The 17,629-nt window shown below is 35.2% G+C and overlaps 1 protein-coding gene across 1 annotated transcript; it reads right to left on the bottom strand.

The window, feature by feature from the left end:
* Nucleotides 1–1,025: 1,025 nt before the first annotated feature.
* On the bottom strand, nt 1,026–4,768 carry LOC133316409 (COP1-interactive protein 1-like). Its single transcript, XM_061518155.1, has one exon. It carries the CDS (start codon nt 4,224–4,226, stop codon nt 1,026–1,028), a length of 3,201 nt encoding a protein of 1,066 aa, XP_061374139.1. The 5' UTR covers nt 4,227–4,768.
* Nucleotides 4,769–17,629: the final 12,861 nt, after the last annotated feature.

Genomic DNA, 17,629 nt, shown 5'->3' with positions numbered 1-17,629 from the left:
GCGTGTTTGAGTACTATAGATTCATATTTACATTTAAAACAACTGAGTTTCCTTAATTATATATTAAAAAACAATATTTAAATATTTTTGCCGTTAAGTTTAGTTTATATTTTGTCGGGCACTACCACATGTAATTCTCCGGTGCTTCAATTCGGATCGATTTGGTGTTCCAAATATTTGTACTCATTTTTCTTTGTAGTTTTCGTCTATTGGGCTTATAATCCACAAAATCCCCAATTATTAAAAAAAGAAATCCTCAAAATCCTGAATCCTGTGGCTAAATATTAGTTAATCGGGGATCCTATATCAACAGTCTACGTCTCAGCATTTTGTTTCAAGTTTATCGTTCATCTCAAAAATAAAATCTAAGTTACTAACCCGTTACAAGTTTCAGCTCTAAATACTCGGTGTAAGGGGGCATAATGCATTTGTTTTGTATTTTGTTTAATTGTTTTCAAAATTAATTCCATAAAACATGACTCTAAAACAGTTTTTTTTTTTTTGGGGGGGGGGGGGGGGGGGATTGTTTGGGTCTCTTTTTTTTTTGGCCTTCATCATGAAGCTGTGGTAATCACGAAATTTCCATTACTAAGGGATTATTTTGTGCTTTTTTAACAGAAATAATTAACAATTTTTATGTTGTTCTTATTTTTAAAGCACTTGTTTGTTCTATTGTTTTAATAAATTAGTGCAGGTTCTCTAGCACTTTTTTTGTAAATAAATCTCTCCTTGGTGCACCCAAAGATGGCGTTGAAACTTGAAATCTCAGTGTTTAAAAAGTCTTTCAAACAACTGGTTTTTTTTAAAGTAAATAAATAAAAATGTACAGTTAATTTAATTTAAAATATATCATAATATTTAATACATTAAATGATTTAAAACTAATTTCATACATGGTGTTCCCGATATGCAATATGTTGTTAATCAACACACATTTTGGGGCAAAAAAAAATAAAATTAAAACTAAATAAAACTTAAATCATGACACACTTTATTTAAAGAAAGGGGAAAAAAAGAAATTGGATTTATGTGGCTCTCTGGTCTCTGCGAGTCTTGGATAAAATGTCCTTGAGATAGTCATAACGACTATGATGATAATCGATCCACAAACACAGCTGTCTAATGGCTTCTCTCTTTTCCTCCCCCAAATACAACATTCCTTCATCTTTCTCTTTCATCAGTTTTTCCAGTTCTCCAACTGTCTTCTCAAGTTGAACTACAGTTGTTGTCAGATTCTTCTTCCCTAATTCTTCCTTCCTTGCTGTTACCTCTAGCTTCTCAACCATCTGCCTCAAAGCCAATTCCTTTTCATTTTTATCCTTCAACTGCTCCACCAAATGGTTTCTCTCCTTCTTTAACTGCTCCTTTTCCTTATTCATCTCCCTGACACATTTCTTTGCAATCTGAAGCTCATGTGAGATGTCTGAGATATTGTTCTCGTAATTTGCATACTCATCAGAAAATTTCCAGAAAATAGTTTCCATGCCCGTCATCACACTATTCACACTCTCTTCAATATTAGTGATAATTTTCTGATAAGCTTCATCTTTAGCTGCTACTGTTGCTGACAAAGTAGCAATCCTGTCTTCAAGTGATGTCTGATCTTTCTGGAACTGCTCTTCCGTTTTTCTAAAGCTCTCTTCTTGCTCGCTTAGCAACTGTTCTGTTACACGGAGCTTCTGGTTTGACAGACGATGCTTAACTTCAAGCATGCGGAGATTCTCAAGCAAAGTACCCATTTCATCTCCTTTCTCTTCGAGGTCTCTTTTCAGGTCTTGTGCTGTTTGTTCCAAATCAGCTACCATTTGGTCTTTCGAGTCAATGTCTTTATGAAACTCTTCTTCCATTTGTTCCATCTTCTTCTCTGTAACTTCTAGTTTCACCTTGCATTCCTTAAACCAATTATCAGTTTTTGTATATTCTTCATTTAATTTCTGACATGCATCTTCTCGTTCTTCCAACGTTCTCCGGTGATCCATCGATTTGCTTGCTAACTCATTCTTTTCATTCTCTACCATTACAAGGCTTTCTGCATGTTCTTCCTTAATTCTTAAACAGAGGAGTGCTAATTCTTCTTTCTCTTTCTGCAATGAAAGCAAGTCTTTTTGCAGATTGTCAACTTGGGCTGTGAACGCCATTGTTCGAGCTGAAGCATTGTGCTCTTCTTCATGAAGTTTGTCCTGTAAAGCAGATAACTCGACCTCTTTCTCTGCTAATGTTTTCTCCAGCACAATAATTTTGCCCTGCAATTCCAAAATTTCTTCTCTCAGCTCACTTTTCTCGTTGTCTTTAGCTCTCATTTGCTCCTCAACTTTGCTCTTGTGGCTTTGTAAAGAATCCACCTCAAACTTCAGCCATTCATACTGTTGTGCCAATTCATGTTTCTCATTCTGCAGGGAAAGCAAATCATGTTGAAGATTGTTAATCTGCTCGGTGAAGGCCATTATTTGGGCTGAACCCAACTCCTCTACTTCTTTAAGTTTATCCTGGAGAGCAGAGAACTTGAACTCTCTCTCTACTGATCTTTTCTCCAATTCAGCTATTTCCTCGTGTAGCTCCAATTTCTCCTCCCCCAGCTGACTGATCTTATTGCTGTTATCCCTTATTTGCTTTTCATCTTCACTCTTCTGGTTCTTGATGATGTTCATCTCTAGTTCCAGATTCCTTATCTGCATGATTGAATTTTCCATGTCCTCCATAAGCCTCTTTTGTTCCGTGGTTTTTCTGTCAACCTCCTCTTTCAGAGTCTGTATTTGAATCACATATTCTGAATTTTCTTGGACTTTTTCCTCAAGTTGAATTTCCAATTCAGATTTGTGGTGTTGTAGGGACTCCACTTCCTGCTGCAATACATTGATCTTATCTGTAATGCTTTTGACTCGAGTTGATGCTTCGTTACTTGTAAAAAGCATCTGCTTTTCAATTTCATTTTTCTGAGCATGTAGTGCACCCATATCAGTCAGCAGATTGTTTATCTGAGATGTCAAATCTGCTATTTTAGACGATGACTCAATCTCATTGTTTTCAAGTTTCTTCATGAGAGCAGATAGTTCCTGTTCTCTTTCATTGAACTTCACTTCAAGTTCTGATATTTGGTTTTGAAGCCCTGAATTGTGCTCTCCTAGTTCCCTGGCTTCGGTTGTGCTACACTTAATTTTCTCTTCCATGTCTCTTTTCTGGGATTGCAGTGATTCCAATTCCAGCTCCAGGTCTGTGACTTGGGCCTCTAGTGCCTTGATTTGATTTGAGGATTCATTTTCATACCCTTCATGCATCCGAGTGAGGGTTGAAACTTCCCTTTCTCTCTCATCCAGTTTCTCCTTTAGCTGAGTTGATTCAGTTATAAGTTCTTCTATTCTGTCGTGAGCCAGCAGAATCTCATTTGAAACCTGTGAAAGTCTCAACTTTAAAGATTCATTTTCTTCCTCAGCAACCTTCAGATTGTGCCTTATATTTGTCGTATGCTGTTCTGCATGTTCCAACCTCTGCTTGAGAATGGAAAGTTCCCCTGTAACAACTTGTAATTCTTTTCCGAGGGCTAATTTCTCATCTTTCAGTTGATCAGCCATGGTTTTCAGGCTATCTGTAATCTTTCGCTCCTCCTCAATCCGTAGGAAAGCTGTTTCTTTCTCTGAGGTCAAATTATCTTTTTCTCTCTTCAAGTTCTCCAACCTTTGATTCAGTTCAGCTTCCATCTTGACAGCAGTGTCCAGTTGCTTCTTTAGTTCATCGTTCTCAACCAAAAGTTTTGATCTTTGAATACCTAATGCTTCAGCATCGGTCTTCAAAATCATTTTTATTTTGTCTGCTGATTGTATCATGCTCAATGCTGCAAGATATTTTGAATTTAGATCATCTTTCTCTTCACATGTAATTGTCAACTTTCGATTCAATTCAGTAACTTCTATTTGCGCCATTTCAAGTTCTTGCTTTATGCCATCAATTACCATTTGAAATTCATTTTCCAGTCGTCCATTTTTGCTGTCTTTGTCCCTTGAAGAGTAATCTGAATCTGAGTCTGAGTCTGAGCAGGATGAAGAACTTCTTTTTTCTCGCTTGCCATTAATATTTTTCCTCAATTCACCCGTTAGATGATCATATTTTGCATGGAGTGTTTGGTATTGATTGTGGAAATCCTCGATCAATTTAAGAAGTGATTCCTTCTTAGAAAGTTCTAGTGAGGTGCCATCTTCTTCAAGATTTCCATCTTTAACAAGTTTGAACATCCTTTTCACTTTGTCTTGAATTTCTGTAGGAAAGGAAGAGAAGAAAATCACTTGTTACATCATCATCACAAAGTGATACACAAATAATTAACAAATTAGTCATCATTATATTTCATGATATCTTATTTCAGTTGTCATGGCGGCGGCTCGGTGTGATCTTGTTTTAAAAATGTACCTGTTTTAGCTCCTTGCAGCTGCTCTTCTTTTTCAGGGTCTATGTGGCTTCCAAATAGAGATTTTATAGACTCCCTCAACCGATGTTTCACCATCTTCGATGCAATCTTCAACTTCTTTTTCAGCAGTTGCCCGTCAAGATAATCTGTTCTCCATTTTGATCCCAGGAAGTCAGGAGCTCAAATTTTTAAGACCATTCTTTGATAATTGAACACTGTGAAGCTCAAGAATTTCTACACCTTTAATTTTATATATGTTTTTTTTTTTGCAATTATATCCTAGATACTTCATTAATGAGAATAACTTGAATCTCGATATTTTTTATGTAATCTAATTTTTTTCAATAGCTATCAAACTCTAGAAATACACGGCAGTACAACATTTCAATCAGCTAGAGATTAATGATAAGTTTATATTGTAGAATAAATAATATTTTAAATTTGAAGTTATGGATCACAAAAAAAACCTTTTTTACTGTGAAGAACAATAGACAAGACGGATAACAAGCACTAAACTTCTAATAATAATAATCTTAATCAGTATTTCGACCACATCAACGTGTCGAATTCGATTACTTACCTGAGATATGCTTTTACTTTCACTTGTACTCTTTCCTCGTAAGCTTGTTGTCCATTTCCAAAAGCAACACAGCATGAGCCTATAGAGAAATTAAAACCAGTGAGCTTCAGCCTATATTCGTGGTGATAATCAAAATGACCAAATCCATTGAATGAAAACTACCTTAAGCGGAAACAGATGATGGATCGAACTTTGAGATAATCGAAAAGAGGGGACGAGAATTTCTTAACATATAGTAAAAACGCTCTGCTAGGGTTTTCCTTTTCATGGAGGAAAATATAGCTACTGAAGGCCAAACTTCAAAAGAAGAAGAAGATCTATTACGTAGGAGTAATAAGAGAAATAAAGATGGAGATATGGTGTTTACTGAATCACAGTCTAGGGTTCCTAGACATGAATCTTGGATGGTTGACGACGGTAATAAAAAGATGACTTGGCGAGAGATGCTCATGCAACACAATGGTGAAACAGATGATTGGGAAGGAATGGATTGGAATTTGGAAGAAAATGTTGATCAAAGTGCACCTGCGGAGGAAGAGGATGTGAATTATGGTGGGATTAAAATGTGGACAGAGGAAGATGGTAGAACTCATTTTGGTTGTACTAGAAAAGCAAGAACAAGAATGCTGAAGGTTTGGGAAAAAGCTCTCATTGTAAAACTACTTGGAAGGAATACAGGAGTGGCTTTCATGAAAAAGAAGATTGAAATACTATGGGCTAGAGCTGGAAAGATTAACGTTACAGATGTAGGTAATGGATTCTATGTGGTGCAATTTAGCAACAAAGATGATCTTCTTTTTGCTCTAAATGGTGGTCCTTGGATTATTTTAGGCCATTATTTATCACTCCGACGTTGGGAGCCAGCTTTTAGACCAAATGCTGCAAGTGTGATGAAGATTGCAGCTTGGGTGCGATTACCGGGTATCCCACTGGAGTATTATAATGAAGCCTTTTTCCGCCGTATTGGTAACTGGCTAGGTAAAATGTTGAAGATCGATAAGACAACTAATGAGCATGTAAGAGGACAGTTTGCTCGAATTTGCGTGGAACTGGATCTTGCTCAGCCTTTGAAGGGTGAATATGTGTTGGACGGAGCAACTAAACAGATAGAATATGAAGGTTTAGGCCTTATTTGTTTCCATTGTGGGCGCTATGGACATAGTAAAGATTGTTGTCCTGAGATACCAGTTGAAGGAAAGGATAATCAGCAAAAGCAAGACGGGAAAAAAGATGAGGCTGAGTTTCAGAAAAATGGATTAGGTCCTTGGATGGTGGTGCAACGTCAACGTCGATCAAAAATTCAAACTCCAATGGCGGACAACAGGAAGCAGGAACCGGTTCGAAGGGAATCAAGGCGTAATCAAGGGAGTAATCAAGGGAGTAATCAAGGGAATAATCAAGGGAGTAATCAAGGGAGTAATCAAGGGAATAATCAATGGAGTAATCAAGGGAGTAATCAACCGCAATCAAATCAGCCGGTTATGATTGATAATCAATCAAATTCCCGTTACGCTGCTTTAATGGGCTCTAATGAAGATGATATTACTCATGATATCCCAGCGACTAATCCGGATGCTGTTATAAATGACGTCAATATGGTGGGCCCTCCTGTTAATATTGATATTAGTACATCTCAAGGGTCCAAACACAGAAACCCTAGAAGCCATCCTAATGTTGAATTACAGGAACACCCCAACCGATTTACGTTAAGTGGGATTACGACAGGTCATGAAAAAGAAAATCAAATAAATGGGAAGATAGTTGACAGAGGTACCTCAAACAATAATACAACGAACTTGAGGAGGCAAGTTGCGATTCATAATAGTAAGGACATTGGAGGTAAAAGCGGTGGAGATTCCATGGTGGCTAGGAGTACTGTTGCTGATTATAACAAAGATTGTTATCAAATGGAGGTGGATAAGGATGGTCAAAATATCAACGGCTTAGATCATGGCTTGTCCCAACCAAAAGCGCCTGATCCAAGTAGAGATAAAGGAAAGCATATCCCAATAAACCATAAGCTCAATATTGAGGTGGAGATGATTTCAGAATCTGAAACTCAGTGCAATGACAATGGGATGGCAGTGGACCCACAATCCTGCCAAATTACCATTGATTAATGTCTTTAGTTACATGGAATTGCCGCGGGGCGGCTAAAAAGTGCTTCAAATCAACGTTTCAAATGATGGTTCGAAGGCATAAGATTGAGGTGGCAGCTATTCTTGAACCTCGAGTAAGTGGTTCAAAAGCAAAACAGATAATAAAAAAGCTGGGTTTTAATAATTCAATAGTGGAGGATGCTCATGGATTTACGGGAGGTCTTTGGTTACTATGGAATAATGATAGGTGTCAGGTTCAAGCATTAAAACAGACCCATCAATTTATTCATGTTCGTGTTACATTGGCAGATCATCAAGCTTTTCTTTATACTGTTATCTATGCAAGTCCTAGAGAAGAAATTCGGAAGAGACTTTGGGATGATTTACTTCAGTTATCAGAAGATATTTCGGTTCCTTGGTTAATTGCAGGTGATTTTAATGAAATTGCCTTTCCAAGTGAGAAACGTGGTGGTGCTCCAGTTGATACTAGCAGATGTAATAAATTTGCTTCTCTTCTAACTGATATAAAGATGATTGATCTTGAAGGAATAGGTTCTAAATTTACATGGCGAGGACCAAGATTTCTTCATTTAGATAGAGTCTTTAAACGTTTAGATCGAGCTTGTAGCAATGCTGAATGGAGGTTGATGTTTCATTAAAACAGACCCATCAATTTATTCATGTTCGTGTTACATTGGCAGATCATCAAGCTTTTCTTTATACTGTTATCTATGCAAGTCCTAGAGAAGAAATTCGGAAGAGACTTTGGGATGATTTACTTCAGTTATCAGAAGATATTTCGGTTCCTTGGTTAATTGCAGGTGATTTTAATGAAATTGCATTTCCAAGTGAGAAACGTGGTGGTGCTCCAGTTGATACTAGCAGATGTAATAAATTTGCTTCTCTTCTAACTGATATAAAGATGATTGATCTTGAAGGAATAGGTTCTAAATTTACATGGCGAGGACCAAGATTTCTTCATTTAGATAGAGTCTTTAAACGTTTAGATCGAGCTTGTAGCAATGCTGAATGGAGGTTGATGTTTCATGAAGGCCAGGTTCGAGTGCTTCCTCGTATTAACAGTGACCATAATCCTATCCTTATTACCTTAGAGCCAAGCAAAGTTGATGGGGTGGAACGCCCTTTCCGTTTTCATTCTTTTTGGTTGGATCATCAATTTTTTAACAATTTCATCAAGGAAAACTGGCGTCAGGATCAAAGAACAGTTGATAGTCTTCGTGATTTCACTCCTCTTATTAAGCAGTGGAATAAAGATGTGTTTGGTAATATCCATCATAAGAAGAACAGATTGATTGGTAGGCTTGAAGGTATCCAGAGGGCAATTTCTGAGCAGAATAAAAGCCATTTGGAAAAGATTGAAGGCAAGATAAGGGGTGAACTTGAACAAGTTTTAGAACAGGAGGAACTTTTGTGGTTTGAAAAGTCTCGTGCTACTTGGATAGCTCAAGGAGATAGGAATACAAAGTACTATCATACGAAAACAATTGTTAGACGTAGAAGGAGCAAGATCTTAGAGTTGAAAGATGATGCTGGAAACTTGATTAGAGAAGATCACAACATTGCACGGGTAATAAATGCTTACTTCTCTAAACTATTTTCTGAAGAAAACCATGATCGTCCTTGGGTCCAGACTCTTTGGCCAAAGGTGGACGATGAGACTGCTGTTAACTTAGGTGCTCCAATTTCAAAAGATGAAGTCAGACGAGCTTTCTTTTCTATGAAAGATTCGAAAGCTCCAGGGGAGGATGGCTATACCGCGGCATTCTACAAAAAGAACTGGGAATTTATTGGTGAACAGATTTGGAGAGATATCAAGTATTATGCAGAAAACCCTTCCAGCATTGAGGAAGTCAACGGTACTCTGATCACTTTGATCCCCAAAGTTCCTAAGCCAATGTATGTTTCTCAATTCAGGCCTATTTCTTTGTGTAATGTCATTTATAAGGGTATGAGCAAGATCATTGTGGATAGGCTTAAGCTTACAATGGAGAATTTAGTTTCTCCTTACCAAGCTAGCTTCGTGCCAAATCGTCAGCTTCAGGATAATATTATAGTAGCAAAGGAGTTGGTTCATTCTATGGGGAGAGTAAAAGGAAAGAAAGGTACAATGGGAATCAAACTGGACCTTGAAAAAGCTTATGATAAACTCAGTTGGAGTTTTATCTATAAAGTGCTTATTGAAGTTCAGTTTCCTGATTGGATGATTGGTGTTATAATGGCTTCTATAACTTCTAATCGTTCGAGGGTCTTGATAAATGGTGTGGCTTCGGATTGCATAGTTCCTCAGAGAGGAATTCGTCAAGGGGATCCAATATCTCCTTATATTTTTGTGTTGTGTGTTGAGAAGCTTTCCCACTTGATCGCTGAAAAAGTGACTATGGGTTCGTGGAAGCCTATTAGAGTCTGCAGAAGAGGGCCGAGTGTATCTCACCTTTTATTTGCAGATGATATCATTCTCTTTGCGGAAGCAGATATGGAGCAAGTTAAGGTGATTATGGATTGTATTAATCTCTTTTGTGAGATGTCGGGGCAAAGTGTTAGTGCAAATAAATCTTTGATTTATTTTTCCCCGAATACTGATACTCAAGTTGCTACAAGGATTGTCAACAGAATGGGCTTTAAGCGCACTTCTAGTATTGGCAGATATTTAGGCTCTATTGTTAAACAAGGGAGATATATTAAAGCAGACTATGGAGCTATCAAGGATAGGATACGTTCAAAACTGGATGGTTGGAAAAGCCATTGCCTTTCTTTTGCTGGTCGAGTTACTTTGGTGAAATCGGTCATTGCTGCAATCCCTTCTTTCCATATGCAGAATGGTCTTTTACCAGTAACGTTTTGTGATGAAATTGAGCAGATACAAAGGGCTTTCATTTGGGGAGATCAGGATAGCAGAAGGCGGGCTCATTTAGTAGCTTGGGATCAAATGTATAAACCCAAAGATAGAGGTGGTTTGGGAATAATTAACCTTCGACTCCAAAATGAAGCTTATATTCATAAACTGGCGTGGAAGGTGTTAACTAAGAAAGATGATTTATGGGTTAAGATTTTAGTAGCCAAGTATGGTAGAGGTCAAGACTTAAGGAGAGGTATAAAGGCAAAATCATATGACTCTAAACTTTGGCGTGATCTTGCTAAATGTTGGAGTAATTTCCTTGCTGGTCTTAGATGGGAAATAGCAGATGGTTCTGAAGTAAAGCTTTGGACTGATAACTGGTTGGGATGGGAGGAAAATTTGCAGCAGTTGTCGAGCAATCAGGTGCCGTGGGAGGAGAGTCAGAAATCAATTGCAGATTACATGGTGGATGATGGTTTCCGTCTTGAAGTTGTTCATCAATTTCTGGAGTCAGATTTGGCTGATGCAGTAACAAATCATCTCAGGCTTATTCCAAGGAATGGGGAGGATAGATTAGTTTGGATCAATAATCATCACTCAACTTCTTTGGTTAAGGTCGCTTACTGTAATCTTATGAACTTCCCAGCAGATGTTCACACTAGCTTATGGAAAAAAGTTTGGTCGTGGAATGGACCAGAACGAGTGAAAGTGTTTATGTGGATGACTTTGCTTGCTAAACTTTCAGTGCGCAGCAGAACCAGAAAGTGGAGCGGAGGTTCAAATGTCTGTCCCAGTTGTCCAAATCATGAGGAAACTATTATTCATGTTCTTCGTGATTGTAGACATGCTAGGAAAATTTGGCAATCTTGGTTTACAGGTTCGATACCCAATTCCTTTATGAATTCGAATTTGCAGGATTGGTTGACTTTAAATATCGATAACATGTGGTCCTCCAATAAAGTGAAGGACTGGAGGGATATTTTCTTTACTACTTGTTGGTTTTTGTGGAAGTGGAGAAATTTGGAGATCCATGAAGATCATTTCTGTCATGATGAGCAATCACAGGCTTCAATTTGGATGTTTGTCCAACAGATTCTGCAAGCCCGAATTTATCAGCGCAGTGGTGATTCCAACGATAGCGTTTGGACAGCCCCCAAGCAAGGGTGGGTTAAGTTGAATTGTGATGGAGCTTCTTCTAGTGGCATGAAAAAAGCTAGTTGTGGTGGTATATTAAGAGATCACAATGGATCCTTTTTGGGAAGCTTCTATTGTAATTTAGGTTCCTGCAATCCTCTTGATGCAGAATTATGGGGATTACTGAAAGGTTTGGAACTGCTTTGGGGAACAGGATTAAAAAGAATAGAGCTAGAATGTGATTCTAGCCAAGCCATCCAGATGTTAAAGGAGCAGCATGAAGATCCTAGGGACTCTCAAGTCACTAGCAGATTGAGATTATGGTTAAAAGCAGATTGGACTATTCATCTTGTTCATACCAAAAGAGAAAACAACAAATGTGCTCATTGGTTAGCTAAAGCTGGGCAGACTAATAATCTCCATTTCAAGATTTTTAAAGATCCTCCTCCTCAGTTGATGGAACTTATAGTTGCTGATGCTAGAAATATGTCTAGCTTGTTAGTTTCTGATTTGTAATTTCTTTCTGTTTCTGGGGCTTAGCCCCTCTTTATTTAAAAAAAAAAAAAAAAAAGAGACGCCAGCATTTTGTAGCTTACAACTTCAAATTTTCATGAATGGAATCTTTGGATTGTTTATTCACAAGTTTGCCCCTCGTTCCTGTATTTATCACTATAATGCCACGTTGACTTAGCCACTAGCCTATCGGACCTATCCAACGTTCCAACGACAAAATGGGACGTGTCTAGGTTGACTGTCCAATTAATAAAATCTGCAATTTTTTTTCCAAGAGAAACCTCTTTATCAACACGAAGTCACACGCGGAAGGTTCGCAAGGTGTACCAATCATCATTTATTCATACTTTTTTTTTTTTTAAGTACCAACATTGATTTATACTTACATGACACATAACTATGTTATGAAATTTTAAGATAAAATAAAAACTGAGGGATATTTTATCCTGTTTATTTTAGACTAAATTATATCATATAAAAATATTATTATAGTTTATTCCAAAAAGAAAATAAAATATTATTATAGTATATAATTAAGGGGAAGGTTATATTTACAAATTTGTCGTTTACAAACTACACTATATCTGACCGATAATACAGTCTTGAATGAAGTATTATCGGTTAGACATAGTGTAATTTGCAAAAATTTGTAAAAAAAATTTGTAAACGGATTCTTCCCTTATAATTAATATGAATTTACGCATACCAAAAAAAAAATATATGAATTTACAAATCATATGCTTTCATGAATTCATAAAGATTTTTTTGTAAAAAAATTATAGAATAAAGCCCTTTTTGAGTCCCTAACAAAAAATACGATCCCCACTTTCATCCCTTACAAAAAATACCCATATTAATCTTTTTTAGGGACTAAATTGGGCCTTCATTAAATTTCTGAGGGACCACCACATCTTCAAAAATTTGAATTGTAGATGGACCAACACTTAACTTTTTTTTTTTGTAAGGGACGAAAATATGAACTGTATTTTTTTGTTATCGACCCAAAAAGAACTTTATTCAAAATTATATAGTATTGAAGTAAATTGAGCTAGTTTCAAAAAAGATAATTAAATTGAGATGAAATAATTAGAAATGTGACAATCGAATTGGATTTTTAAAATAAATATTTTAATCTAGAGATTTTATTTTCTCATGTTGTTGGAGATAGCTATCTCCTACTATAAATACATGATGTGATGGAACCCACCACTTATTAAAAATAATGGTGGCACAATTTTTTATGTGAGAACAACATGAAATGGTTATCTTATATAAAATGAGATAATAATTTCCCTTTAATCTAATTAGTTTCAAACTAAGACAAGTTATTATAACTATTGATTGACACGTGTTCGAACTTGAATGTTATGAATTTCAACTAACAACTCATAATTTAGGGAAAAATGTTTGTTCTTTTAAATAATTTAAGTCCGTTAATTCTGAGTTCTGTCCTATTAAATTACGAGGAATGTTATATTTACAAATTTCGTGTTTACAAACTCTTACAATACACTATGTCTGACCGGTAATACACTTTTGAGTGAAGTATTATCGGTTAGATATAATGTAATTTGCAAAAATTTGTAAAAAAAGTTTGTAAACGGATCATTACCCTTAAATTATATATTTAAAGGAAATATGTTTCGTATATTGTATAAATAAAATAAATTATCTCATACAATATAAAAATAAATAAATAAGATTCACTTTTTTTCTTATTCTCTCTTCTCCTTAATAGATTTCATTCACTTTTTTGTATGTTACATGAGATAAATTATCACATGTACCATGAAATAGATATTTCCCTACATTTAAATTATAATATTTATGGAAAATAAGTCTCTCATTTTACATAAGAGAGTTATATTATGTTATACTCACAAATATCTCCAATAAATCTAGTATGACTTTACATCATTTAAAATAATACACATTTTTTGCCTTAATAATATCTGCAATTTTTTTTTCAAGAGAAATCTCTGTATGACTGTATCAATACCAAGTCGCACACGGAAGGCTCGCAAGTCGCAAGTAGGGGTGTTAACGGGTCGAGCCGAGCCGAGCTTTGGTCTTAAAAGGCTAAGCTTGTGTTTAAATGTGTCAGTCTGACCAAGCATATTACCTATTATAAATATAATTATCGGCATGTGGCCTGACTTATATACAAAAAAAAGCCTTGTTTAGCCTGTTTAAAAAAAATAAAACAACAAAAATTTATCCAAACAGAATATACAATACGACACTAGTAATTCCATAAATATTAATAAATTCAATTTATATCCAAATAACATAATATAGAACAAAATCGTTCAAAAAGTCTGTTTAACCAATAAAATGAGGCGAAATGGATTGAGGAGGAAGAGAGGGCTATTACAAGTAGTATAAAAAATATAAAATAATATATTAGGCCAGCCTGAGAGGCTTTAATGCCGAGCTTTTGAGTTTGAGTTGGCCTTTTTACTAAACAAGATTTTGAGTTTGAGCTGGCCTAAGCTCATGCCTTCATGAGCCGAGCTAAAGGCCCTGGTTTGTTTAGCGCCCCTACCCACAAGGTGTACCAATCATCAACTTTATTTTTTTGTACACATACAAGGGGCAAGGCCCCAATACCAACACCATTGATTAGGGTTGGCAAAAACGAGGCAACCATCGGGTTGGCTCGTAACCCGCCAAAAAAGAGTCGGGTTGGGTTGGCCAAAACGAGCTGCCAACCCGGCTCGTTTCAACTCGTGAAAAAATAAGCCAACTCGCGGGTCAAACGAGCCAGCTCGCGGGTTGAGTTTTTTTTTTATATACAAATACAAAATATAATATACAAAAACTTAAGTCCTTAATCTTCTCACATCCCTGCCATTTTTATATTGTTAGCTGGCTCTGTTTGGTTCAAATATCTTACTCACTTGGTAGCAAGTGATTCTGATTGTTTCTTGATATTGATGCAAATTTATTGTGAAGAAAATTCAAAACTAAAATATTTTGCTTTTATTTCTCATTCTGTAACCTTTTGTTTAAGCTAATGGAAGCCACACTGGTGCATTAATTCTACATGGTTATTTAAATAGGCTGAAAATGAGCCAACCTACGAGCAATTTCGAGCCAACCCGTGAGCCAACTCGCGAGCTATTTTTTCAAACCAACCCATGAGCCATATTTTTGAGCCAACCCGCGAGCCAACCCTAACCCGACTTGGGTCGGGTTGGGTTGAGTTTTCTGACTCGTTTTTTTTTTCGAGCCAACCCTAATCCATCTCTTTTTTTCGGGTTGAATGTGGGTCGGCCCGTTTTGCCAACCTACCATTGATTCATACTTATGTGATACATAATTATGTTATAGAATTTTAAAATAAAATAAAAACTGAGGGATATTTTTATTTTTATTTTTGGAGGTTAACACTGAGGGATATTTTATCCTTTTTATTTTAGACTAAATTATATCATATAAAAATATTATTATAGTATATAATTAATATGAATCTACAAATCATATGCTTTTATGAATTCGTAAAGATTTTTTATAAAAAAATTATATAGTATTGAAGTAAATTGAGCTAGTTTCAAAAAAAGATAAGTAACTTGAGATGAAGTAATTAGAAATGTGACAATATATATCGATCTGGGTTTTTTAAAAATATTTTAATCTAATTAATTTCAAACTAAGACAAGTTACCATAACTATTGATTGACACGCGTCGGAACTTGAATGTTACGAATTTTTTTTTTTTTTTTTTGGTATGCTGAATGTTACGAATTTCAACTAACAAGTAATAATTTAAGCCCGTTAATTCTGTGTTCTGACCTGTTAAATAATATATTTAAGAAAAATATGCTTCTTATATTGTGAAATAAAGTAAATTATCTTATATAATATACAAAAAAAATGGGTATGATTTTTTTTCTTCTTCTTATTAAATTTCACCCAATTTTTTATATGTTACATCAGAAATTTGTCTCATGTAATATCAAAAATATATTTCTCTACATTTAAATTGAAAAGACTATAAAAAATAGTAAGGTTTATTACCTAACGATATGGTGCAAATAAATAGATGATTATATAATAAAAACGAATTTTTGCAGTGACAATAGATAAAAAACAAACACATTATTTTTGACAATTTATCTTTGTGTTCAAATTAATTAATAAGTTTGTTTACAAAAAAAAAATTAATTAATAAGTTGTTCTTTGGAGCACAACCACGGCCAATTGAGTTGAACAAGCGTCATTTCCATAAATTCAATCCCCATTAATAGTTCAAAATTTACATTATAATAATTACTCGTTAGGGCATTGGCATTTAGCCCGATTATGTTACATTGAATTTGGGTGTAAATTCGATAATAAATAAAACTGTTAACAATACTCAAGGCATTGTACCAAATTGGACTTTTATAGTTTATTAATATTTAATAGGATTAATAAAAAATTTCACTTGATTTATTCAACTAATATAACTTTGTCACTAACTGTTGAGATATATAGTCTCACATTGGTTGTATGTGCAATTAATGTGGAGTTTATTAAGGCCTTGGACACTCTCACTTTTTGAACTAGCTTTTGGGGTGGTGTATCCCAAGATTCTTTACATGGTATCAGAGCTTAAGTGACTATAAGGTCACAAGTTCGATGCTCACCACTCCCACTTTAAAGTAGAATTAAAATAAAAGCACAAAAAGATAAACCAAAAATTGAGTCTGTGCAATATCCACGCTTCTAGCCCATCTTGTGTGAGGGGGCGTGTTGAGATATATAGTGCCACATTGGTGGTATGTACAACTAATGTGAAGTTTATTAAAACCTTGGGCACTCCCACCCTTTGAACCGATTTTTAAGGTGATGTATCACAAGGTTCTTTACACTAACTAAGATAAACAAATATCCTCGTGTATATTATATTTTCGGCATACGTTATCTGGATGTTTAAAAATAAATAAAGCCTTGTTCAAAATATCTGATATATTCGTTCCTAGTTCACACTTTGTGGCTTAATATTCCTCCGTGTTTTTAAATACATAGCTTACATTATGAATGTACTTATATCCTTTAAAAAAAAATTGAGGACTTAAATGAAAATATAAATATAAATTTGAATTCAAATGAAAGAAAATTTTTTCCATTTAAAAAAAAAAGTAGCTCAGTTATTTGATCACGATCTTCAGGGAATCTCCTCTTGTAGGGATATAGACCCTGGATAGTTATTTTTTGTTTCTGGTTGTTTGTTTGTTTTTGTTTGGGGCTTCCCCCCTTAATGTTATCAAAAAAAAAAAAAAAAAGTACGGGCTCAGGTACTCTTGCTTAGAGGTAGGAGTGAAAGTCGGCTAGGCTGGACCAAGCCTTGTCCCGAAAAGTCCAAGCTTACGTCAAAAAATTTCAATTTGGCCTGGCTCAAGCCTATTACGAGTCTAACTATTAGTCTGACTTGACCCGTTTATAAAAAAATAAATGGCCTGGTCCAGCCCATTAACCTGTTAATTTTTAACTTCCAACCAGAACCATGAATCAACTTTACGGAATACTCAAATTCTGTTGCTAAACTAAAAATCATAATTTTAACGTCCAAACAGAATCATGAATCACAACAAAACTCATACAATCTACATTTAAGTCACTTTCAAAAGCAAAAATGCTCAAACTAAATAACATATATTTCATCACATCTAAACAAACAAATCCATACTATGTAAATTAAAATACAAACATCAATCCAACAAACAACATCATGATGTTTGTAGTAAGTATAACCTCTCCTAAAATCCTTTTAATATATTCATATACATAATTTAACATGATGAGATGTTCGTTCCTCCTATATAAGAAATAAAATTATATTTCTATTAAAATATAATTGAATATAATTAAGTTATAAATAATTACAATTGATTAAATTTATATCTTTTGTTTTTTCTTCAAGGCATTCTTATTTTTTTTATTTCATTTAAAATAAATTGTACAATATAGGCCGGCCTGAAAGCTTATAGGCCAGGCCTTGTGAAAGTGGGCCTACGACCTTTTTACTAAAAAAGCTTTTTCAAAGCCCAAGTTCGGCCTAT

Source organism: Gastrolobium bilobum, unplaced genomic scaffold (genome assembly GCF_033153095.1).
Source record: "Gastrolobium bilobum isolate Gb01-03AN ecotype WA unplaced genomic scaffold, APGP_CSIRO_Gbil_v1 utg19495, whole genome shotgun sequence".
Lineage (NCBI taxonomy): Eukaryota > Viridiplantae > Streptophyta > Magnoliopsida > Fabales > Fabaceae > Gastrolobium > Gastrolobium bilobum.
The sequence above is the reverse complement of the archived record's forward strand: the minus strand, read 5'-3'. Positions and strand labels throughout refer to the sequence as shown.